Source organism: Oncorhynchus masou, chromosome 32, assembly GCF_036934945.1.
Source record: "Oncorhynchus masou masou isolate Uvic2021 chromosome 32, UVic_Omas_1.1, whole genome shotgun sequence".
NCBI lineage: Eukaryota > Metazoa > Chordata > Actinopteri > Salmoniformes > Salmonidae > Oncorhynchus > Oncorhynchus masou.
Window position 1 is genome coordinate 36157221 of NC_088243.1, and position 25922 is coordinate 36183142.

The 25922-nt window shown below is 44.6% G+C and overlaps 2 protein-coding genes across 2 annotated transcripts in view; one reads left to right on the plus strand and one right to left on the minus strand.

Annotated features, from left to right (window-relative positions):
- LOC135526022 (transcription regulator protein BACH2-like) overlaps nt 1-19338 on the plus strand; it is a 45953-nt gene extending 26615 nt beyond the window's left edge. The window contains exons 3-5 of the mRNA XM_064954042.1: nt 9658-11208; nt 14722-14928; nt 15167-19338. Of these exons, the coding sequence (XP_064810114.1) occupies nt 9658-11208; nt 14722-14928; nt 15167-15670 (2262 nt within the window). The 3' untranslated portion in view covers nt 15671-19338. The remainder of the gene's footprint in view (nt 1-9657; nt 11209-14721; nt 14929-15166) is intronic.
- A 2422-nt stretch (nt 19339-21760) lies between these two features.
- LOC135526981 (gap junction alpha-5 protein-like) lies at nt 21761-23643 on the minus strand. The gene is made up of 2 exons (XM_064955654.1): nt 22132-23643; nt 21761-21799 (listed from the first exon to the last, which is right to left on the minus strand). The coding sequence occupies exons 1-2, from the start codon at nt 23641-23643 to the stop codon at nt 21761-21763; spliced, it is 1551 nt and encodes a 516-aa protein (XP_064811726.1).
- Between the last annotated feature and the right edge of the window lie 2279 nt (nt 23644-25922).

The following is a 25922-nucleotide window of genomic DNA, read 5'->3' on the forward strand; positions in this document are numbered from 1 at the left end:
CACACATGCAAATGAACATGTGCACACACGCAACACACAAACACACAGCACACACAATTCCTAACTCTGGCACTCATTGTTCTAAACTGACCTGCCTAATTGGCCTCCCATCCTATTCTGACCAGCTCTCGCCGTCTTTGTATTCATGTTACCCAATGAAATTGCTGTACAATATGATCTTGTTGCCATCTGATGCACATTCAGATGTCATAAATCAGCACTGCAGGGCTCTCCCTGTCCTCTGCCGTGCCTTGACTGTATTACTGTTGATGATATCTGGAAATGTGCATGTACATCTACTGTTCCTAGCCCCAATTCTGACTTGTGCTCTGATATCTGCTTCTCTGATTTCTGCTCTCATAAAAGCCTGTGTTTTCTGCATGTTACCTAAAATGGATCAATTGAAAGTGTGGATTCACAGCTCCAATCCAGATGTGTTGGTCATTACTAAGATGTGGTTAAGGAAGAGTGTTTTGAAAACTGATTTTCGGCAAGACAGATCTTCCAAAGGTGGGGGAGTGGAAATATTTACCAAGGATCACCTTCAGTCCCCAAACAATTTGATTTGCTGGTTTTAAGTATCAAACTTTCCAATAGCCCTTTGTTTACTGTTGCTGGGTGCCATCGTCCTCCATCTGCACCGGCCTGTACCCTACCTGCCCTATAAGCTCTCTCCTGACCCCTTACACTAAGTCTGAATTTGTCTTGCTTGGTGACCTAAATTGGGACATGCTTAAACCACCTGACCAAGTCCTGAAGCAATGGGACTCCCTAAATCTTTCTTAAATTATTCCCAATCCCGCAAGGTATAACACCAAACATCCAGAAAAGGTTACTCTCCCCGAAGTTATCCTCACAAATAATCCTGATAGGTATCAGTTTGTTGTTTTTTGAAATGACCTTAGTAATCACTGTTTTACAGCCTGTGTTCGTAATGGCTGCTCAGTGAAACAACCTGTCCTGATTTGTCATAGACGATTGCTAAAACAAAATAATGAGCAAGCCTTCCTTCGTGAACTGGCCTATGTTAAATGGTATAGAATCAGCTTGACCCCCCCTCCGTCGAAGACGCTTGAACCTTATTTTTTGATATTTTCAGTGGTATTGTTCACAGACACGCCCCCATAAAGACAATTTGAATTAAAAACAGATTCATCCCCTGGTTCGACCATGATCTTGCAGATGTCACGTATACTCCCTCTCCAGCCTCTTGGTCATCAGGCTACTGATTATCCCGCACACCTGTCACCATCGTCTCGCCCGCCTGCGCCTCATGACACTCACCTGAACTCCATCACCTCCTTGATTATACTCCCTATATTTGTCACTCCCCTTGGTTCTTTCCTCGGGTGTTATTGACTCTGTTTTCATGTCGGTGCGTTGTTTGCGTTTCGTGTTTATTTTATTTATTTAAACACTCCCTGAACTTGCTTCCTGACTCTCAGCGCATTCGTTACAGCAGAGTTACTCCACCTCAATAATTGCATTTGTTAAAAGACCCAGCACACGCATACTCAGGCTGACTGACTATCGTTCAGGCAAATGAGAAATAAGTGCACTCAGGCTATCCGGAAGGCCAAAGTTAGTTTAAGGAGCAGGTCTAACCCCAAGAAGTTCTGGAAAACGGTTAAAAATCTGTAGAATAAACCCTCCTCCTCACAGCTGCCCATGTCTCTTAATGTTGATGATGTGGTTGTTACTGACAATAAGCACATGGCTAAGCTCTTTAATCACCACTTCATGTCAGGATTCCTATTTGATTCATCCATGCCTCCTTTCCCATCCAAAATTTCCTCATCTCCCACCCCTTCTAATGCGACTATCCCCGATGGTTCTCCCTCTTTTTCCCCTGCCCCGCTACAAAGTTTCTCCCTGCAAGCAGTCACTGAGTCCAAGGTGCTATAGGAGCTCCTTAAACTTGACCCCAAAAAAACATCTTGGTCAGATGGTTTATACCCTTTCTTCTTTAAGGTTGCTGCCCCTCTAATCGCCAAGCCTATCTCTGACCTTTTTAACCTGTCTCTCCTTTCTGGGGAGGTTCCCATTGCTTGGAAGGCAGCCACGGGTGGTCCTTTATTTGAAGGGGGAGATCAAGCTGATCCTAACTGTTATAGGCCTATTTCTATTTTGCCCTGTTTATCAAAAGTATTGGAAAAATTTGTCAATAATCAACTGACTGGCTTTCTTGATGTCTATAGTATTCTCTCAGGTATGCAATCTTGTTTCCGCTCAGGTTATGGATGTGTCACTGCAACCTTAAAGGCCCTCAATGATGTCACCATTGCACTTGATTCTAAGCAATATTGTGCTGCTATTTTTATAGACTTGGCCAAAGCTTTTGATACGGTAGACCATTCCATTCTTGTGGGCCGGCTAAGGAGTATTGGTGTCTCTGAGGGGCCTTTGGCCTTGTTTGCTAACTAGTGGAGTGTAGAAAGTCAGAAATTCTGCTGTCTCAGCCACTGCCTGTCACCAAGGGAGTGCCCCAAGGCTCAATCCTAGGCCGCACGCTCTTCTAAATTTATGCCAACAACATAGTTCAGGCTGTAGGAAGCTCTCCAATCCATTTATATGCAGGTGATATGGTTTTATACTCAGCTGGCCCCTCCCCAGATTTTGTGTTAAATGCTCTACCACAAAGCATTCTTAGTGTCCAACAAGCTTTCTCTACCCTTAACCTTGTTCTGAACACCTCCAAAACAATGGTCATGTGGTTTGGTAAGAAGAATGCCCCTCGTCCCACAGGTGTTATTACTACCTCTGAGGGTTTAGAGCTTGAGGTACTCACCTCATACAAGTACTTGGGAGTGTGGCTATATGGTACACTGTTCTTCTCTCAGCACATAACAAAGCTGCAGGCTAAAGTTAAATCTAGACTTGGTTTCCTCTATCGTAATTGCTCCTCTTTCTCTCCAGCTGCCCAACTAACCCTAATTCAGATGACCATCCTACCCATGCTAGATTACGGAGACGTAATTTATAGATCTGCAGGTAAGGGTGCTCTCGAGCAGCTAGATGTTCTTTAACATTTGGCCGTCAGATTTGCCACCAATGCTCCTTATAGGACACATCACTGCACCTATACTCCTCTGTAAACTGGTCATCTCTCTCTACCCGTCGCAATGCCCACTGGTTGATGCTTATTTATAAAACCCTCTTAGGCCACACTCCCCTCTATCTGAGATATCTACTGCAGCCCTCATCCTCCACATACAACACCCGTTCTGCCAGTCACATTCTGTGAAAGGTTCCCAAAGCACACACATTCCTGGGTCGCTCCTCTTTTCAGTTCGCTGCAGCTAGCTACTGGAACGAGCTGGAGCAAACACTCAAACTGGACAGTTTTATCTCAATCTCTTCATTCAAAGACTCAATCATGGACACACTTACTGACAGGTGTGGCTGCTTTTTGTGATGTATTGTTGTCTCTACCTTCTTGCCCTTGGTGCTGTTTTCTGTGCCCAATAAAGTTGGTACCATGTTTTGTGCTGCTACCATGTTGTTGTTGTGTTGCAACCCATGCTGTGTTGTCATGTGTTGCTGCCTTGCTATGTTGTTGTCTTAGCTCTCTATGTAGTGTTGTGTTGTCTCTCTTTTGTGATGTGTGTTTTGTCCTATATTTATATTGTATTTAATACATTTTTTATATCCCAGGCCCCCGTCCCCGCAGGAGGCCTTTTGCCTTTTGGTAGCCCGTCATTGTAAATACGAATTTGTTATTAACTGACTAGCCTAGTTAAATAAAATAAATAAATATAGGTTAAATATAACAATTTAGCAGCCTACACAATAAATAACTAATATTGATAACTATCTGTCGTACTGAAATCACCCAGGCAGTATCTCTTAAATGTTTTGACAGTAGTGCACAGAGTAATAAATTATTTTGTTTTTGCAGGGGTCAGGTTGCGATATGCCACTTCACCACTATATAATTCATCAGAAATCACTTTATTGATAGTTTTGTTCAAAAGACTGTTCCAGTTAATATTTAAATGTCTGAAATTGTCTGAGAAACCCAATCATTAGGTTCCGTCAGAGTATTCAAATCCCTACATATAATTACTGAGTATCTCACACATAAATAGCCCCTAGTTTCGTAAATAATATATTTTCTTATTTGCATCAGATGCTGTGTATACATTTATCGCTCTTATTTTCATTCCTCTAAAGTAGCAGTCCAATATTAAATAATCAATGTTTGCAAAGTCTGGTATTCTTTTAGATTATTTGTTTACCTTCTACTGGGGACTTGGTTTCTCATCTTTATTTTTAACTTTGCTTTGGATTGGATAGTTTGAATAGGGTTTCCACCTGCTTGAGTGGTGGGGGGAACTAACTCTGGCAGGGAAGGGAGCAGAGAGAATGTGGGCAGGGGGGGACGGGATTCATTGTCATCTCTCTCTCTCTTTCGGGGGTCGCAGAATTAATACTAAAGTCTGACTCACTCATCTCCTCAAAGGACTCTTCTTCCTCACTCTCACTGCAGCTGGACTTGGGGATTGGATACTCTCGTTTACACTTTCAGCTCCCTCTACACCTACACCTCTGAGATCTGGCCGCCCTAACTTTTGGATTCAGCTCCCTCTGCTTCTCTCTCATTCACTAACATCTGCCTGTAAGCTGCGCATGAACCTGTAGTGGTGACCTCGCGCTCTGTCGTGGTGTGGGGGATGGAACTCACTGTTGGGGTCGGTGGCCCTGTCTCTCGCTCTCTCCTCTCCCGGCTCTTCCCCTGGGCTGTATTGGGGACAATAGCAAGATGGCGCCGACAGAGAGGGTCGCCTCGCTTCTAGGCCTTAGGAAACTATGTATTTCTTACATTGTTAGCCCAGAAAATCTTAAGTGTTATTACATACAGCCGGGAAGAACTATTGGATATCAGAGCGAAGTCAACTTACCAGCACTACGACCAGGAATATGACTTTCCCGAAGCGGATCCTTTGCTCAAACAACCTAAGGCATTCAAACTGATTCCAGAGGCTGACCCGAAACAATGTTGCCACAGAAGAGGTAGACGGAGCAGCCTTCTGGTCAGACTTCGGAGGCGCACCCCCCCCCCTCACCGCAATCTGAGTATATTACTCGCCTATGTCCAGTCTCTAGATAACAAGGTAGATTAAATTAGGGCAAGGGTTACTTTCCAGAGAGACATCCGGGATTGTAACATACTCTGTTTCACGGAAACATTGCTCTCTGGGGACATGCTGTCAGAGTCGGTACAGCCACCGGGATTCTTCGTGCATTGCTCCGACTGGAATAAACATCTCTCCGGGAAGAACAAGGACGTGTATGTTTCATGATTAACGACTCATGGTATAATTGTAACAACATAAAGGAACTCAAAGTCCTTCTGTTCACCTCACCTAGAATTCCTTACAATCAAATGCCGACCGTATTATCTCCCAAGAGAATTCTTGTCGGTTATCGTCACAACCCTGTATATCCCCCTCAAGCCAATACCACGACGGACCTCAAGGAACTCCGCTGGACTCTATGCAAACTGGAAACCATATATCCTGAGGCTGCATTTATTGTAGCTGGGGATTTTAACAAAGCAAATTTGAGAACACCGCTACCTAAATTCTATCAGCATATTGATTGTAGTACCTGGACTGGCAAAACACTGGGTCACTGTTTCTCTAACTTCCGCGATGCATACAAGGTCCTTCTCCTCCCTCTGTTTGGCAAATCTGACCACGACTCCATTTTGCTTCTCCCCTCCTATAGGCAGAAACTCAAACAGGATGTACCCGTGACAAGGACCATTCAATGCTGGTCTGACCAATCGGAATCCACGCTTCGAGATTGTTTTAATCACGCGGACTGGGATATGTAATATAGATTTATACACTGATTCGGTGAGTGAGTTTATAAGGAAGTGCATAGCAGATGTTCTACCCACGGTGACTATTAAAACCTACCCTAACCAGAAACTGTGGATAGATGGTGGAATTCATGCAAAACTGAAAGCGCAAACTACCGTATTTACCAGGGAATATGGCCGGATACAAACAGTGTAGTTATTCCCTCCGCAAGGCAATCAAACAAGCGAAATGTCAGTATAGGGACAAAGTGGAGTCGCAATTCAATGGCTTAGACACGAGACGTATGTGGCACGGTCTACAGACAATCATGGACTACAAAAAGAAAACCAGCCACGTCACGGACACCAACGTCTTGCTTCCAGATAAACTAAACACCTTCTTTGCCCACTTTGAGGATAACACAGTGCCACTGATGTGGCCCGCTACTAAGGACTGCGGGCTCTCCTTCTCCATGGCCGACGTGAGTAAGACAACAGGTTAACCCTCACTAGGCTACCGGCCCAGACGGCATCCCTAGCCGCATCCTTAGAGGATGTGCAGACCAGCTGGCTAGTGTGTTTACGGACATATTCAATCGCTCCCTATCCCAGTCTGCTGTCCCCAAGTGCTTGAAGATGGCCACCATTGTTCCAAAGGTAACTGAACTGAATGACTATCGCCCCATAGCACTCACTTCTGTCATAAAGTGCTTAGAGACTAGTCAAGGATCATATCACCTCCACCTTACCTGTCAACCTAGACCCACTGCAATATGCATATTGCCCCAATAGGTCCACTGCACACTGCCCTATCCCATCTGGATAGGAATACCTATGTAAGAATGCTGTTAATTGACTACAGCTCAGCATTTAACACCATAGTACCCTCCAAGCTCATCATTAAGTTTGAGGCCCTGGGTCTCAACCCTGCCCTGTGTAATTGGGTCCTGGACTTCCTGATGGGCCGCCCCCAGGTGGTGAAGGTAGGAAACAACATCTCCACTTCGCTGATCCTCAATACTGGGGCCCCACAAGGGTGCGTGCTCAGCCCCCTCCTGTACTCCTTGTTCACCGATGACTGCATGGCCATGCACGCCTCCAACTCGATCATCAAGTTTGCAGACGACAAAACAGTAGTAGGCTTGATCACCAACAATGACGAGACAGCCAATAGGGAGGAGGTGAGGGAACTCGGAGTGTGGTGTCAGGAAAACAACCTCTCACACAAAGTCAACAAAACAAAGGAGATGATCGGCAGGAAACAGCAGAAGAAGCACCCCGCTATCCACATCGACGGGACAGCAGTGGAGAAGATGTAAAGTTTTAGATTCCTCAGCGTACACATCACGGACAAACTGAAATGGTCCACCCACACATGCAGTACCTCAGGAGGCTGAAGAAATTTGTCTCGTCACCTAAAACCCTCACAAACTTTTACAGATGCACAATCGAGAGCAACCTGTCGGGCTGTATCACCGCCTGGTACGGCAACTGCACCGCCTACAACCACATGGCTCTCCAGAGGGTGGTGCAGTCTGCACAACGCATCACCGGGGGCAAACTACCTGCCCTCCAGGAAATCAACAGCACCCGATGTCACAGCAAGGCCAAAAACAATCACCTGAGCCACTGCCTGTTCACCCCGCTACCATCCAGACGGCCAGGTCAGTACAGGTGCGTCAAAGCTGGGACCGAGAGACGGAAAAACAGCTTCTATCTCAAGGCCATCAGACTGTTAAACAGACATCACTAACACATAGAGGCTGCTGCCTACATACAGACTTGACATCATTGGCCACTCTTAACAAATGGATCACTCGTCACTTTATTAATGCCACTTTAATAATGATGTTTACATATCTTGCATTACTCATCCCATATGTATATACTGTATTTTATACCATCTATTGCGTCTTGCCTATGCCACTCTGTCATAGCTCATCCATATATTTATATGTACATTTTCTTATTCCATCCCTTTACTCAGATTTGTATGTATTAGGTAGTTGTTGTGGAATTGTTAGATTGATGATTTTACTGCACTGTCGGAACTAGAAGCACAAGCATTTCGCTACACTCGCAATAACATCTGCTGTGTGTATGTCACCAATACCATTTGATTTGATTTGATTTGAAGCCCTCGCTTTGTAGACATAAGACTGGGGGACACATGAAGAAGTCGTGGGCCTCGTTGCACACAGGGTGCACATGCTTGGAGACTCAGGGTCTCCACGTCTCCAACACTTCTGGGCACTGACCTGATGGTCCAGCCTCTGGGAGATGTAACATCGAGGGGTCTGTCTAGGGTAGGGGATCTTCCCATTGTACGGGCCCAGGAAGATTGAGTTAGGGATTGTTATCAACTGCCCACTTGTGGTTTTGCGCATGCACACTTTGTACTTGCATACCCCATACCATATCCCGAACTGCTGCACAGGTTTCACTACAGGTTTTAAAATAGTGCAATTATTGGACCATTATTATTGAAGATAATTGATATATACTTTGGTTCGTCATGTACAACCGCGAGGTCGGCCAGACAGCGTTTGCTCAAGCGACCGAATGGCTTATTTTCCACATCTCTCTCTTTTCTTTCTCACCAGACGTCCTCTCTCTCCCTCTCTCGCCTCCTTTATCCTTTGTAGTGTGAATTTTCTCTTTTTCTCACTCACACTAATTTTATCTCTATCCATCCTTTCGCTTGCCTCCTTTTTGCTTTGTAGTGTCTCTCTCTATCTCTTCCTCTCTCTCGCTCTCTCCGTTGTCTCTCATTTAGTTTTCACTCTTTCTTTCCCTGCCTTTATTAGGAAGGATGGTAGTAACATTAAAGGTAACTCGCCTGGCTTCTGTGTGTTCATAAAGACATGCTCCTGTGTGTTCATAAAGATATGCTTCTGTGTGTTCATGAAGACATGCTTCTGTGTGTTCATAAAGACATGCTTATGCAGGCATAGGAGGCAGCTGCTGACGCTAGCTGAAAACAGAGCCTCAGAACACTCAGCACTCTAACCCCCCCCCACCCCCACCCCCACACACACACACACACACACATAAACAGGCACAGACACAGACACACACACACAGGCACACTCAGACACACACACATATTCAGGTACGCACACGCTGCACGCACACACACACACCAGGCCTGCTGGCTATCAGCTACTATGAGAGAGAACAAGAGATGATGAGGGGCAGGAGAAGATAGGGGGAGCTAGGAGGGGGAAAAGAGGGGAAGAGGAAGGTGCTAGGAGGTACTAAAGTGGAGGGGAGAGATAGCGAGCTGAAGGGGGAGAAGACGACAAGGGAGGAAGAGACATACTTTAAGGTTGGGTGACGTTCACCTTCAGACACGGACGAGCCCCCAGGAATGTTTTGGGATGATGGTGGAGTAGTGGGGAGGTGTGGAGGTAAAGACATGCTGGTGATGTGTTCCAGTTAGTTTTTCTCTCTCTCTCTCTCTCTCTCTCTCTCTCTCTCTCTCTCTCTCTCTCTCAATTCAAGGGCTTTATAGGTGTGGAAAACGTATGTTAACATTGCCAAAGCATGTGAAGTAGATAATAAACAAAAGTGAAACATTACACTCACAGAAGTTCCAAAATAATAAAGACATTTAAAATGTCATATTATGTCTATATACAGTGTTGTAAAGATGTTCTCTCTCTCTATCTCTTTCTCTCTCTCGTAAAAATGTCTAAATAAAAACATGAATGGGTAGTCCACACTGCAGGGTTTGTTTGCCTGTGTGTAAGCATTGTAAGCAGCAGCTTTCTCCCCACACAAAATCCCCAGGACCAATAACAACATAATAGATGTTAACACTGCGTTTCCTCTTTTGCTCCCCTAACCAGGTCACAGCCAGGGGGTTTGCCCCGCTGCTACAGTTTGCCTACACAGCCAAGCTGGTTCTGAGCAAAGAGAACATCCATGAGGTGATCCGCTGTGCTGACTTCCTGGGCGTTCACAACCTAGAGGACTCCTGCTTCCGCTTTCTGCAGGCCCAGCTGCACAGCGACACTGCTGATCACAACAATGGCCTTCTCTGCCGCAAGGAGCACACCGATGACCTCATCACAGAGATGGACGGTAGTGGTGGTTCCGCATCGTCGGAGAAGCTCAGGGTGACGTCATCCTCAGTGACGAGGCGGCGGCCCAATCACTCAACCCTCACGTCCCTCACCAGCAGCCTGACCTCTGACCTCCCACGATGCCCCAAATACAGGAAGTACCAGCAGGCCTGCGCCAAGCACAGCGGAGAGAATGACGACGATGACAGCGTCACCTCAGCCGCCTCGTCACACTGCCATACCTCAACCTCCCCAGGCCCTCTCTCAGAGACCAGCAGCACCCGTCAAGAGGGACAACCTCACCCCCTCTCCCCCTCCAGAATCAAAGAGGAACCCCGCTCCTGGGGCGAGGGAGAGGGGAGTCCCCCAGGACTGTCAGAGGATAGCCAGGATGTCCTGGAGATGGAGATGTGGCCGGAGCCCTCAGAGCGTCTCCCCAGCAGAGGCTCACCATCCTGCCTGAGCTCCTACCTCCAGAGGGGCCTCCTGGATCTCAGTAACCCAGACAGCACTCTACCTACCACTCCTCTCACCCAGCAGCTACTGAACAACGAACGCTCATTAGCCCATAACAGGGATAGGGACAGGAACAGGGGGGCATTTCAAGGTGAGGGTGGAAGGGACCTCAGGGCGGGGTCTGCAGGGACAGTGCATTTGTCTGTGGATGGTGTGACTATGCAACCTCTGCCCTCAGACGGTCTCAGCAAGCAGGAAGTAGAGTTGGATCGCCGTAGCAGCGTCATCTTCTCCTCTGGAGTGTGCGACCGCCTGGGAACACCGTCTCAGTCCTACTGCGACCGGAAGTCTCTGGAAAAAGATCTGTTGGAGATCACATCAAAATCCCTGTGGACAGGTGTTAGTCAGTCCTTCCCCTGCCGCCAGCCTTACTCTCCCCTATCCTCCTCCACCACCCTCACCACGGTCCTCCAGGACCCCCTGCTGACAGTGGCCTGCCGAGTGCAACCCACGACCAGCTGTCCTCTGCCCATAAAGATTTCCCCCCGTTCCCCTCCATGCGAGCCCCGCACACGCACCTCCAGCTCCTGCTCATCTTTCTCCTACCTGGAGGACGTGGGCAGCGGGGACTCGCCCTCCAACATGCCCCAGTTTGAGTTCTCCTCCTCCCCATGCTCTGTGTCGGGCTCTGGCCTGGCTCGCTGTCTGGTGGGGGAGCAGAGGGAGCACGGTGGGATGGTGGTGGGGGAAGCCATCTTCTCTCAGGGCCGTGCCAAGATCAAGTGTGAACGTTCGTACGGGGCCAACTCCAGTGATGAATCTGGGTCCTTCTCAGAGGGAGACAGTGAGTCCGGCCCTGCCAGAGAGCCAGGCCCTGAGGTCAGAATACTTCATCTACACTCTATATTACAATTGCAATCTGTGTGATGGGTTTCGAAATTGGTTTGCTCTGTCAAGATATTACTAGTGTTATGGCTAAAATGATGAACTACACCCTTAGAAAAAGGGTTCCAAAAGGGTTCTTCAGCTGTCCCCATAGGTTCCAGGTAGAACCATTTTTGGTTTCATGTAGAACCGTTTTGGGTTCCATGTAGAACCCTCTGTCGAAAAGGGTTCTACCTGCAACCAAAAAGGGTTCTTCAAAGGGTTCTCATATGGGGACAGCCGAAGAACCCTTTAAGGTTCTAGATAGCACCTTTTTACTAAGAGTGTAGGTTGTGGTAAATATGTTCTGATGGTTGGAAATATACTTTTTTAAACCAAAAGGGCAACATTTCTGAACTGCGATCACTCCACTTTATGAACTGCTATGAAAGCAGTGGTGGAGACAAAAGACACAGAAAGAGACAGAGAGACAGTGGTAAATGAATGGACTGGTTATTGGTATGACAACCATTGTTCTGCGGAAGAAGAGCCTGGAGAGTTTAGAACAGTACTAGTCATCTGTGATGCTATTCATCTCTAAAGCTATAGTCATGGCCCATCCATACACACGCACACCGTCCATACTGGTACACACCATCCATCCACACAGCCTAGTCTCTTGAGGATAAGACCTTGACTGCCTTGACTTCACACTGCCTTGATATCAAGAGAACCGCAGGGGTTGCCATGGCAATGTTTAAGCTCACACTCAGTCTCTCATGTTGCTGTGTGCAGAGAAATGTGATGATTCCTCCTGTGCTGCACTGTGGGCTGAAGCTTGTCATTCAGCTTCTCTCTGAGAGACACACACACACACACACAGCAGCTTCTTCTATTAACTCATCTGTATCAGCGTCCTCGTTTGATTCAAGTCCCTATTTCAGGACCAGTGATGAGTCAGTCAGTCAGAGGCTGTTGGAACGGGTGTGCGTGGGAAAGAGATTTATGTAATACAATGAATGTCTGCTGAAAATACACAAACAGGGATAGAATTATTCAACTTTTTAGGCACAGTTTTTTTTTTTTTAGATGAACGGAAGGAAATTGAAGTAACTCTCAGTCTCAGTCGCTCCGTAGAGGTGTCGTTTTTTAATTAGTGCAATAAAATTATATTCTGTTCATAGTGAGGGTGGATGCTTTAGCGATTTTTCTCACTCAAGTCTGAAAGGGAGGTGAGGAGTGTGTGTGTCCATATGCTCATACCAGTTCTCAGCGCTGACACACTTAGCTCAGACAGAACAGACACACACACACCCCAGGATCCACAATGGCCAGGTACAAGGTGTTGTGTCCCTGTACCCTCTACCATCTGGCACCCTCCCCCAGTTTAGACACTCCTAACTAGGACAGTCCACTATGCGAGCCCCCTGCCTGGAGACAGAGCACCAGGCCCAGAACCTGGCCCATATAATACAGACACACACCAGTTGAAACAGATGAGGCCTACTTCTTAGCGCTGACCCACTCACAGAGCGGTGTAATGAACTGAATAGAGGGAGGCAGAGTTAAAAATGGAAACCAGAACAAGAGAGAGAGAAGGACAGGATTTACGGCTGTGTCTGAAGCTCACTCTGTCATCCTAACCTTGTTATGGGACTGGGTGAGTGGAGGGGCTATATATAGATGTCTATCCAGCTCTGAGAGATAGAGAGAGCCCCCCTCCCCCAAGGTCACAGCTGAAACCTAGCACTCCCTAAGTCCCCTGCCTCTCCCCAGCTCTCTCTGAGACATGACAAAACGTCACACAGCATATACTGACCCATTAAACACTGAATACTAGGACTTTCAATTGGGAACATCATGCAGACAACTATTTACATTGGAGGAGTTCCTTATGACGTTAACGGAGAGAACTTTATTGTATCTTAAACATCAGTTTGAGAACATCCGCTAATCTGTATTTTTCAAAGTACTTTCTGTCAATTGGAAGTAAATTAATATCTTCCTCCCACTGTTTTTGACTAATATATAAGTATGCGGACACCACTTCAAATTAGTGGATTCGGTTATTTCAGCCCCACCCCTTGCTGACAGGTGTAAAAACAAATCGAGCACACTGCCATGCAATCTCCATAGACAAACATTGGCAGTAGAATGGCCTTGCTGAAGTGTTCAGTGACTTTAAACGTGGCATCGTCATGGGATGGCATCTTTACAACAAGTCAATTCGTCAAATTTCTGCCCTGCTAGAGCTGCCCCATTCAACTGTAAATGCTGTTATTGTGAAGTGGAAAAGTCTAAGAGCAACGACGGCTCAGCCACACAAGCTCACAGAACGGGACTGCCTAGTACTGAAGTGCGTTGCATGTAAAATCGTCTGTCTGTTGCAACACTCACTACCGAGTTCCAAACTGTCTCTGGAAGCAACGTCAGCACAAGAACCGTTCATCGGGAGCTTCATGAAATGGGTTTCCATGGCAGAGCAGCCGCACAAGGTCACCATGCGCAATGCCAAAGCTTGCCGCTATTGGACCCTGGAGCAGTAAAACGCGATCTCTGGAGTGATGAATCATGCTTCACCATTTAGCAGTCCGATGGACGAATCTGGGTTTGGCAGGTGCCGGGAGAACACTTCCTGCCCGAATGGATAGTGTCAACTGTAAAGTTTGGTGGAGGAGGAATAATGGCCCGGGCTGTTTTTCATGGTTCGGGCTAGGCCCATTAGTTCCAGTGAAGGGAAATCTTTATGCTACAACATACAATGACATTCTAGACGATTCTATGCTTACATCTTTGTGGCAACAGTTTGGGGAAGGCCCTTTCCTGTGTCAGCATGAACATGCCCCTATGCACAAAGCGAGGTCCATACAGAAATGGTTTGTTGAGATCGTTGTGTAAGAACTTGACTGGCCTGCACAGATCCCTGACCTCAACCCCATCAAACACCTTTGGGATGAATTGGAATGCTGACTGCAAGCCTAATTTCCCAACATCAATGCCCGACCTCACTAATGCTCTTGTGGCTGAATGGAAGCAAGTCCTTGCAGGAAGTTTCCTGCATCTAGTGGAAAGCTGTCCCAGAAGAATGTAGGCTGTTAAAGCAGCAAAGGTTGGAACCAAGCAGGTTCCAACCTTTGGAACCAAGCAGGTGTCCATATACTTTTGGTCATGTAGTGTATGTAGTGGAACATCATGTACAGGCTATGACCATCTACGATAGGTAGAATGACAGTGTCACCTAGTGGACTGAGTGGGTACATCCTGGGCTTCTTTCAACTGTGTGTGTGTGTGTGTGTGTGTGTGTGTGTGTGTGTGTGTGTGTGTGTGTGTGTGTGTGTGTGTGTGTGTGTGTGTGTGTGTGTGTGTGTGTGTTATCTGGGGGAGTTGAGTAATTAGAGAGGAGGACACATTTCAGTTGTTCACTGTAACATGCACAATAAAGTTGTGTTGTATTGTACACCAGAGAAGATAGAAACTGCTGTATATCCCCAATGCATTCTTCTTTGTATTTTGTTATTTGTCTGCCAGGTCAAACTTCCATTCCCGGTGGATCAGATCACCAACCTTCCCCGTAATGACTTCCAGATCATGATAAAGATGCACAAACTGACCTCAGAGCAGCTGGAGTTCATTCACGACATCCGGCGGCGCAGTAAGAACCGCATCGCCGCCCAGCGCTGCCGCAAGAGGAAGCTAGACTGCATCCAGAACCTGGAGGTGGAGATACGCAAATTGGTACGTACATTGTTTTAACATGAAGGTCTATTTATCATAAAAAGGTTCATCTTTATGGTTAGCATTTGTAGGACTGTCTGTTTTTTTAATATTTTGAGAGCAGGTTTTGGTAAACTGGTTATGCACTGTATACGTATGGATTTTCTATATGTTTGTATTCCATGAGAGTAAGCTGTGTGTCTATTCTCTATGTACTCATAACATACATGTACTGTACTGTATGTGTGTTTTCTTGCAGGTGCATGAGAAGGAGAAGCTACTGAGTGAGAGGAACCAGCTGAAGGTGTGTATGGGTGAGCTGTGGCAGAACCTCTCCTACCTATCCCAGGCTGTGTCCCAGGAGGTGTGCAGGGAGGTGCAGGGGAACCCCGAGAAGACCAAAGCCCTGCTCCCTACACACAGGCCCAGCGATCCCACCGCTGCCACCAACAACATCTCCATCATGGCCAGCATCGACCTCACTTCCAACCCAAGCTCCCCAACCTCAGAGGGCAGCCTGGCCAAGTCACCCTGCTCCTATGAAAGCCCTGTGGAGAGAGATGTTGGCTCTGGGCAGAGGCTTAGGAGGGGGCAGGGCGGTGTGGAGACAGAGGTGTCTGTCCTGGGGCAGGAGGACCTGGAGTCTTCCCTAGAGCCTGGAGCATCTCCGGGTGTGTGTAGCCCCACTGTTTCGGTGGATTTCTGTCAAGAGATGACTGAGAAATGCACGACAGAAGAACAGCCCGGACAGGCCTGTACCTAGCTAGCAACGACTGAATAACTAGCAACCATTAGTGTTTTTATTGTTATTATGACACACATCTCTACCTTGATATGTATAAAATTTGAAATACATTTATTATGTGTGTTTTTTAAAGGATGACACTACAGTTGTCTTATCAGCAATACTGTTAAAACAGGTATTTGGAGTTATCAAACTCCTTAAGACATAGCACTGGCAGCTTCCCCCTCTCTCTTTATCTCTCCACCCAGCTAGCACATTTAATTCCGTGGAAGTTGTGGCAATGTATGTTTTTGGTTTCACATTCATTGTGGGAACGAAGCCATACGTTTCCTGACCGGTAAAACTGAACGTTTTTAAATGAGAATAGAAGGGAACATTTTGCCTGTTCTGGGAATGTTTATTTTTAGGTTTCAGGGAAGTTATGATAACATCTTACTATGGTTCCTAGAACGTTTTCCTGGGAGATTTTATTAACGCTCTGAGAGCAGAAATTATAGGTTATTTGGAGGTTTTTGAATGACTTCCTTAAAACTTTCATTAAGATGTTTAATAACACTGCTAGCTTATTTTGTGTTAACTTTTTTGAACTCCAAGCACAGATAAGAGACATCAAAATGTATTTCCTCAGGCATTAATCATGCAAAAGCAATTATATTTTATTGTGACACGGCATCAGTGAGATTCAAACCTTTAGTCTTCTGTTCTCTATCCATGGAATTAGTCCACTGCACTACCAGGATGGAGCAAGCATGCCATGTTTTTTACGCATTCAAAACTGTTCATTTTTGTCTATTCAAACAGACCCCATTTCAAGGAAAACAAGCACTCATTAAGATCAGGTGTGGCTGATAAGTGGGTGCGGTTAACAAACCTGAACACGCTTAACAAGATAGAGGATAGAGAGAGTTTTGTTGTTGCTGAGAACGGAATGTATATGTTAACATGTATATGTTACTAACGTTTTCTTGTGATTTTTATGGGAAAAAAATTCACCTTCTGAGAATGGAATGTATGTTTTTAAATAACATTCTTAGAACGTTCTCTGAACGTTACTAAAGTTTTCTTGTGTTTTTTTACGAAAAGTTTTCTTAACGTTTTCTGAACAATTTGAGAACATTACTTTAAATGGAACCATGAGGAAACCTGTAGGAAACGTTATACTGCAGTACCGAAATTCCCACAGAAGAACATTGTTTCTTAACGTTCTCTGAACAATTTGAGAACATTCCCAATGTCAAACCAGTTGGAGAATGTTCCTAGAACATTACCAAAATTGAAATTAAATGTAACAACGTTGAACTTTTAGGAAACGTTCTCTTAAAAGTAATGAAATACCAATAAAATAACTTATTGTCAAGTTCCTTAAATGTGCTGAGAATGTTCCAAAGCCAAGCAACTATTATGCACCATAATAGTGTAAAGTACATAATAGTTACAACCTTTGGAAAGGTTCTAAGCAAAATAACCATAGGACAACCACACTCTCACCAAGCTCTAAGAAACATATGGTTCTCAGAACATTATGTGCTAGCTGGGTATATATTCCTTTCTCTCTCTCTCTCTCTCTCTCTCTCTCTCTCTCTCTCTCTCTCTCTCTCTCTCTCTCTCTCTCTCTCTCTCTCTCTCTCTCTCCCTTACTCACTCCCTGGCTCTCATCATGGGAGGTTAAACTCAGGAATTCCTCTGAATGTTCAATAATGTCTCTGTAAAAAGCTATTTCATTACAAATTGTACATCTGAAGAGTTCTTCTGTACAGCTGAGAGTAGAATTAACTCTCATATGCAAAGTTTCCTTCAGTTCTTATTTCTCACTTTCTTTTCCCTGCATACATGTTTTTTATGAACATTCCTCTTTTGCCTGTGACACACAGTAGCATCTGTTGTGAAAGAAAGAATAAAATAAATAAATAAATGCAGGAATCAACATACCGTAGCTAAAGATGGAAATGAAACTAAATAAAAATGACCTGCACCATTCAGCACCTCAAAGAGGTAACATATCCCTACCAAATGCATTGAAATTGGCACTTAGAAATGAAAACTCCCAAGCCAAGTACTTACTTAACTTATATTCAACAAATATTAATGGTGTCAAAGACTATCATACTTATCTGAAACATATTGCGCTTTTAGGGGTAGAAATGTACCTTCCCACATGTAGTGAAAATGTAGTTCCTCCTGAGGTATTTCCACGTACATTTAGTGTAAATCAGATGTATTAAAGTATTGGGACATAAGTGGAAGGCACCACATATTCCTTGTTTGATAATCCATATAAATTCTTAGATATAAGCGTGCAATTTATCCTCTAAACTTGTCCAGTATTCCTAAAGGTGTATTATCAAGTGAAATGTTAAAAACGAATTCAAAGAGATAGATAGTTGTTGATCCATGGTAATGCCAAATGATTCCATTGTGGAAGATAGTTCTGTAGCATGTGTCAGGGTTAGCTTAGTGGTTTCTTTGTTGTTTTCTCTAGGAACTTTCAAATGTCACATTCGGGGAATCTCATTGACATTCATTAGTTTTCCTCACAGTACAAAGTACCAATGACAGAGCTCCACAGAATGTACTGTTACTCTAACTACATTGAATATACTTAGCACCCCATTTTGATATTTTTGAATTTAGAAAAGAAATATGAACATGTTGTTAAATTAATTCATTTTAACAATGTTTCCTATGAGGATTATTTGTTGGTACAAATGTAAACTTCCTAATATTGATTCTAGTGATTTTTAATGGTTGTTGTTTTTACTGACAATTTGGATGAAAGAGAAGTCTTTTGTGTGTTGTATAATTCACAATGTCCTTATTTAGTACAAATTAAGCGATGGTTTAAAAGAGGTGAAAGTGTTTACAAATGTCTTTGTTACATGTTTTTGTTTTTTAAGGATTTTTCCATGACAAGAGACTTTGTGTAATTGGTTCGATAAGTTCGATTTTTTTTAAACTGTTTTTAAAATGGAACATAAAATTGTATGTGGATGATGTGTTCACACAAGATTTTAAAAGTACATGTTTGACAAATGCAGCTCCAAGTCTTGCCTTAGAGGTTTCAGAGGCCAAACTCATGTGAAAGGGCACGGAAGGTGTCAATTTAAAACCATACTGTGGGAAAAAAACATTCTGTCCGTACCATGAAAAATTATTGATTTGAGTGCAAACAAATTGTTTACTTGTTGGGGAAAAACATAATTGCATTTTTCTTTTAATGTGCATGAACAATGTTATTTTTTCCACAGTAAAGGTTTGATTGAATCCCAACACTGGGAATCCCATCCCAGTGTATGCGGAGGTCATGCCTCGTTGGAACATAATGGACTCTCACACTTATCTACCTGTAAAATTCGGCATACCTCTCGTTTTGGGTCTAGGACTGTATTGTAGGAATAAGTTGTATGTGGTGTTGTTTCTATTTTTACACACACAGTGGTTATTATTGTATTTGTAGATTTCTGGTGATCCATTTTTTATGTGTAATTTGAGTAAACTGCAAAACTGCAGATTCAGCTGTTTTGCTTTTCCCATCTTATCTTTGACTGTTCAAATTGCCTGAGTTTGCTATATTGTAAATAGGGTGTAACTGTGTTTTTTGTTAATTTGATATCCAAGTGTTTTGGAAGAAGAAACAATGTTTTGTAAAGACAACATTTCTGTTTATGGATTAAAACAAATAGCATGTGTCAAGTCTTTGTTTGTTTTTTCTTCTGTGAAATGATGATACATCTAAAATAATACTTTTAACCCATCAAAGAGGATGACAAAAAGTGATTTTCAGTTTTAGTAAATAAGCATTTAATGTCATAAATTAAGATTGTATATCAAACAACTAAAGACACATTCCTTAGCATAACAGTCTCTTGATGAATGTTTGAGGCCTGGATTCAATGTGGGCTGTGAAAGATCCTCTTTATAGCGCCATTAACACGTAATTTTTGATTGAGCTGACATATCAAGCATTTATCATGAATGCAGTCTTCACTAACGTGGGAAAATTGCTTTTAATATAGTGTTTTCGGGAAGTGTTCAGACGTCTTGACTTTTTCCACATTTTGTTACGTTACAGCGGTATTCAAAAAAAAAATAATTTTTCAGACAATAATTCGTAATGACAAAGCAAAAACAGTTTTTTAGAAATGTTTGCAAATTTGTATATAAAAAAAGAAGGAAATATCACATTTACATAAGTGTTCAGGCCCTTTACTCTGTACTTTGTTGAAGAACCTTTGGCAGCGATTACAGCCTCAAGGGTTCTTGGATATGACACTACGAGCTTGGCACACCTGTATTTGGGGAGTTTCTCCAATTCTTCTCTGTAGATCATCTCAAGCTCTGTCAGGTTGGATGGGGAGCATCGCTGCACAGCTATTTTCATGTCCCTCCAGAGATGTTAGATCGGGTTCAAGCCTGGGCTCTAGTTGGGCCACTCAAGGACATGAAGAGACCTGTCCCGAAGCCACTCCTGCGTTGTCTTGGCTGTGTGCTTAGGGTCGTTGTCCTGTTGAAAGGTGAACCTTCGCCCCCAGTATGAGGTCCTGAGCGCTCTGGAGCAGGTTTTCATCAAGGATCTCTCTGTACTTTGCTCCCTTCATCTATTCCTCAATCCTGACTAGTCTCCCAGTCCCTGCTGCTGAAAAACATCCCCACAGCATGATGCTGTCACCCCCATGCTTTACCATAGGGATGGTGCCAGGTTTCCTCCAGACGTAACTATTGGCATTCAGGCCAAAGAGTTCAATCTTGGTTTCATCAGATCAGAGAATCTTGTTTTTCATGGTCTGGAAGTCCTTTAGGTGCCTTTTGGAAAACTCCAAGCGGGCTGACATGTGCCTTTTACTGAGGACTGGCTTCCGTCTGGCCACTACCACAAAGGCCTGATTGGTGGAGTGCTGCAGAGATGTTTGTCCTTCTGGAAGGTTGTCCCATCTCCAAACTCTGGAGCTCTGTCAGAGTGACCATCGGGTTCTTGGCCACCTCCCTGACCAAGGCCCTTCTACCCCGATTACTCAGTTTGGCCGGGAGGCCAGCTCTAAGAAGAGTCTTGGTGGTTCCAACTTCTTCCATTTGAGAATGATGGAGACCACTGTGTTCTTGGGAACTTTCAATGCTGCATACATTTTTGGTACCCTTCCCCAGATCTGTGCCTCAACACAATCCTGTCTCGGAGCTCTACGGACAATTCCTTCGACCTCATTGCTCTGACATGCACTGTCAACTGTGGAACTTATATAGACAGGTGTGTGCCTTTCCAAATCATGTCCAATCAATTGAATGTACCACAGGTGGACGTCAATCTAGTTGTAGAAACATCTGAACGGATGATCAATGGAAACAGGATACACCTGAGCTCAATTTCGAGTCTCATAGCAAAAGGTCTGAATACTTATGTTGTTGTTTATTTTATCCATTTGCAAAGATTTCTAAAAACCTTTTTTCGCTTTGTCATTATGGGGTATTGTGTGTAGATTGATAAGGAAAATAATGTATTTAATCAATTTGAGAATAAAACGGGGGCGCAGCGGTCTAAGGCACTGCATTTCAGTACTAGAGTCATCACTACAGACCCTGGTTTGATTCCAGGCTGTTTCACAACCTGCCATGATTGGGAGCCCCATAGGGCAGCGCACAATTGGCCCAGCGTTGTCTTTGTTAGGGTTAAAAAAAGTTCAAGCAAAATAATACTTTTATAAAAGTGAATGCTCTATATAAGCATGTAAAAGTTTTTCAAGGGACATCGTTACATTTTCCATGCTTTTGCATGCTCACCAACATTCTTTTATCACAATCATTTGAAGTTCTCACACTTCACACATTTCTGTTGATGTGCACAATCCTTTTCCTTTTCTGCCACGATCAACCACATTAAAAGTAACTCATTTGGAGATACTGAGCATTTTTAGGTGCTTTGAATTGAAAACACATTGGGGAACAGCACTGCGTATGGCTCATGCCCACACATGGCACTACATACGCCCACGCATGGCCTGGCATGGGATGGTGGCTGTTTTTGGCTCAATCAATGATGAGTGCAGTGTTATTGATATCTTCTGTGTGTTGCTTCACTCGTAGGCAACTCCTGGGTCCTATTTTTGCTCTCTTCCCTCTTCACTTTTTCATGATAGAGGAGATGTCCAAGAATACACTCTGAAAGAGAGAGAACATTTAGGATTGAGAGAGGCTAGATAACACATTGACACTTGCTTGTCATCATGACTTACTTCCTGGAAGATTTCAACATTACATTTACAACATTACAAATCTTTTGCAGCTTTAACAGTCAAATCTAGACATCTCTCTCTCTCTCTCTCTCTCTCTCTCTCTCTCTTTCTGTCCCACTACCTTCCTGTCTTATGCTTTGAGTCATGCTCTCATGCTCTGTTGTTATCATGCCCTGTTGTAATAAGCTCACATTACAGAGTGTTTATGGCTCTCTAAACCACTAGGTCAGAGGCTGCCTGTCTCTTGGCTCTACTTGCCATTGACATTCTCCTTCCAGGGGGTGGCATCATGGGCATGTCCCCCATGTCGCCCAGTTCAGAGTCAGATGTCCGTAGAGAGTTGCTGCTGCAGTCACTGATGGTGGACATGCTCTCAGAGGGCATACGTGTCATGAAGCTTTGCTTCCTTCCTGGGTTAGGCAAGAGGAAGTCACTGCCCATTGATTTCCTCCTATCTTCCTCCAGGTCTATGTCCCTTGGAGCCAAGCTTGGTCTGTGTGTTGTCATGATGCTGGGTCTGTGTGTTGCAATAGGCACAGGTACTACTTCCATGTGGCTGGGCTGGTAGTGGCCTTGAGGGTGTAAATTGGGGTCCTTATGGTTCGGCTGACCCTGCAGGTTCCTGGGCCCACTATCTCCATTCAAGAAAACTCCTCCGTAGGCTGGAGGGTGCTGGTCAACCATGGTGGTGGTGTGGTTCTCTGGGGCTCCCTGGAGGTGCAGGGTCTGGATCATCCCTTGGCTGGGCTGACGTTGCTGGAGCTGCTGCTGCTGGTAGTGCTGATGGGGCTGAAGGCCAGTGCAGTTGGCCAGGTGCTGGCCTGGAGCCACGCTGTTGTGCCTGGGCACCTCGTGGTTAGGTATGTAGTGGGGAGGTGGGTCCATTGGGTTCAGATCCTCCTCAGGAATGACTTTGAAGATGGTCTGAGTCAGCGGCCCATTGTGAGAAGACAGTTTCCTCATCACACACAGTTGCTGTATCATCGCTTTCTTCTTCGGCTTATAAATCAAACTGTCGTTGTCTGCTGGGTACTTGTCTCCCTTCAGAGTCTGTTTGATTTTCTTGATGCCCAGGTGGGATATCTCCAGGAGGTTCAGGAAGAGAGACACCCCGGCAATGACGATCATGAACACCATGAACACTGTTTTCTCCGTGGGCCTGGACACGTAACAGTCCACGCTGTTGGGGCAAGGCATCCTCTCGCATTTATAAAGAGGTTCCAGTCCAATTCCATACAGGATATACTGGCCCATGATGAAGCCCACCTCCACCACGGAGCGTGTTAGGATATGGATGACGTACGTCCGCAGCAGGGACCCTCTCAGTGGAGCCTTCTTCACCTTCCTCTGTTCCTCCAGCCTCTTCAACTCCTTCTCAATGCGCTTGTGCTCCTCCACCAGCGCCTCCGTCTCCCCCAGCTCTGCCTTCAGCTGGACCCTCCTCCGGTGCCTCTCCTTCTCCAGGGCGCGCAGGCGGTAGAGCGCGTGGCCCATGTAGACGAGGGAGGGCGAAGACACGAAGATGACCTGCAGGACCCAGAAGCGGATGAGGGAGATGGGGAAGGCCTGGTCGTAACAGACGGTCTTGCAGCCCGGCTGGTCCGTGTTGCAGATGAACTCGCTCTGCTCATCGTCCCACACGTCCTCGGCCGCCACTCCCAGCACCAGCATGCGGAAGATAAAGAGGATGGTGAGCCAGATCTTTCCTACGATGGTGGAGTGGACATGTACTTCCTCCAAGATGCTGCCCAGCAGGTTCCAGTCCCCCATAGTCTCTCCTCAAGGCTCACTGGTCTCTACTGCCACATGTCCTCACACTGGAGAGAAAGAGACCAGAAGGGATATCCCATCTATTTTCTTTTAACACTTTGATTGTAGCTCTAGTTTAAAACATGCAATGTTTATGATTATCATGCAATGAATGGACTTAATAATCGAGACAAGCGCGGTGGAAGGAAGCCACCTCAATGGAAGATAATCCATTGAAAGAAAACAAGTAAGGGGCCAGTAGGATGCAGAAAAGTTTAGTGAACTAATCATACATATAGTAGGAACAGATCGATCTATAGTTTACATCAGGACACACAACTGCAACATGTTTTGACTACAAAAGTCTTGTTCAGGCAGCATTGAAGAAGACTTTTGTAGTCGAAACGCAGTGAAGAATTTCACCTAAGAATTTCACTTAGTTGTTGTCATTTCAGAAATGCATTCCTTGTTTTCCTCTCTTTAACTTTTATGTTGGTGAGACAACCGCATTACAAATCAGCATCATGATTCAGACAGTAAGAGCAGTAGGGGAGAGTGGGGGTAAGTTGAGCCATTTTAACATTTAGCATTCCTCGTCAAGGGAAATAATGGTATTCTTTCTAACAAAGATATATACATATATTTCAGGATGTTGTGTATCCCTGTCAATAATCAGAGGTCATTGTAAACATTACATGTAAACATTGCTTTTCCAAAAAAAGTGGTCTCTTCCCCCAGGCATGGGGTAAATTGAGCCGCGGGCAGGGTAATTTAAGCCGCCTTCAAATTTCTGTCCTGAATGAAACGTTATCACTAACTTTTTAAAACCATGTCTATATAACACTTTTAACATAGGCCCTGTTGTTAGCTCATATCCCATCAATAATACCTTGCATTACGCCTGGGAAGACAACAATTCAATTTGTTCAACTTGCCATTGGTTCTACTTACCCAAGGCAAACATTTTGACTATATTAGCCCACAAGGCTACAATGACGCACTTTCATGCTAGGTTTAGGACCTCATATTGAAGGTTATAGAGACCCCAACTGATGTATAGAATCATCTTAAAATGATCTTCTTTGGTATAGATACAAGTATCATGAAACCTCTGAAACAATACATTCATTTGATTTGGGGAAAATCAGTTTTCTGAACCTAGCTTCATTACCACTCTTTCCATGTGTTTTTTTTCATCACAGACTCCATGAAATTGTAACTTCTTCCTAAATATCGAGTCAAATTGTTTCCTAGAGTGTTGATCAGCTTACCCCTTTACACCTACTCTCCCCTACATGTTGTTTTTACAGAATTCAATACATAATTTCAATGCAAAGATTAACAAGCACTTACATATCAATGGTATGGGTACGATCTTTGCCTCTTAATGCAAAACATGTTTCCCACTCGCCAAAATCACATGCTTGGTATGGTTACCCCATGGAGAAGTTGGTTTCCTTTGCAAAAGCACATATATTCCTCAGTCAGTCAGTCCGCCACACAGAGTGACTGTTCTGTGTTCTACTGTGCTGCTGTTGCACACAGGGTTCACAGGATGTGAGGATTGATCTGCAACCAACGGGAGGGACAATGCCCCATGGCACATCTTGCCAGGCAATTGTTGAATCCTGCTTGCAACGGCCTGCTCTCACACCAACCAACAGTGCCAACCCAGCTAGTGCCCGCTAACCCCCATTAATACCCCGCTCGCGGGAAGAGAGGGTATATTTGTGTATTGTTTTACATTCCCACAATGCTCCCATTTCGGCCCTTTAGTTAGAATAGGAACCCTCCTAAGTAGAAGCTTCAGATATTGACATTTTGAGGCAAAGGTATGTAATCCCTCATATCGGATTAATGTAATGCATAATCTATAATGCCAGACACACTGGTTCAATGTCCAGTTTCATAGTTAGCTGCATGGGGAGTTATTGTTTTTTGGAGTGTGTGTATGTGTGTTCTAACCCCTTGATGGTTAGTCTCCCGAAAGAGAACACCATAGTGCAAAACATACTCAATCTATCCAATCCAACGACTGAGTACTGTAGGGATAGGTCATATAGTGAGTTAGTAAAATTTGGTGTGAGTTGGTTGGTGTGATCTCTATTTTGCTTTGCATTTCAAAGTATTGGTTATGTCCTGATGAGTATTGTCTATCAAAAACAACACACCATGCAAACTGAATTGTATGCTCACTTTGGTTTGCAGTGCAATATTCCTGAACTGGTTTTATCCACTGAAAATGAATATTGAACTCCCCTTCTATCTGTGGGACTAAAGGCATACCGCACTGCATAGCC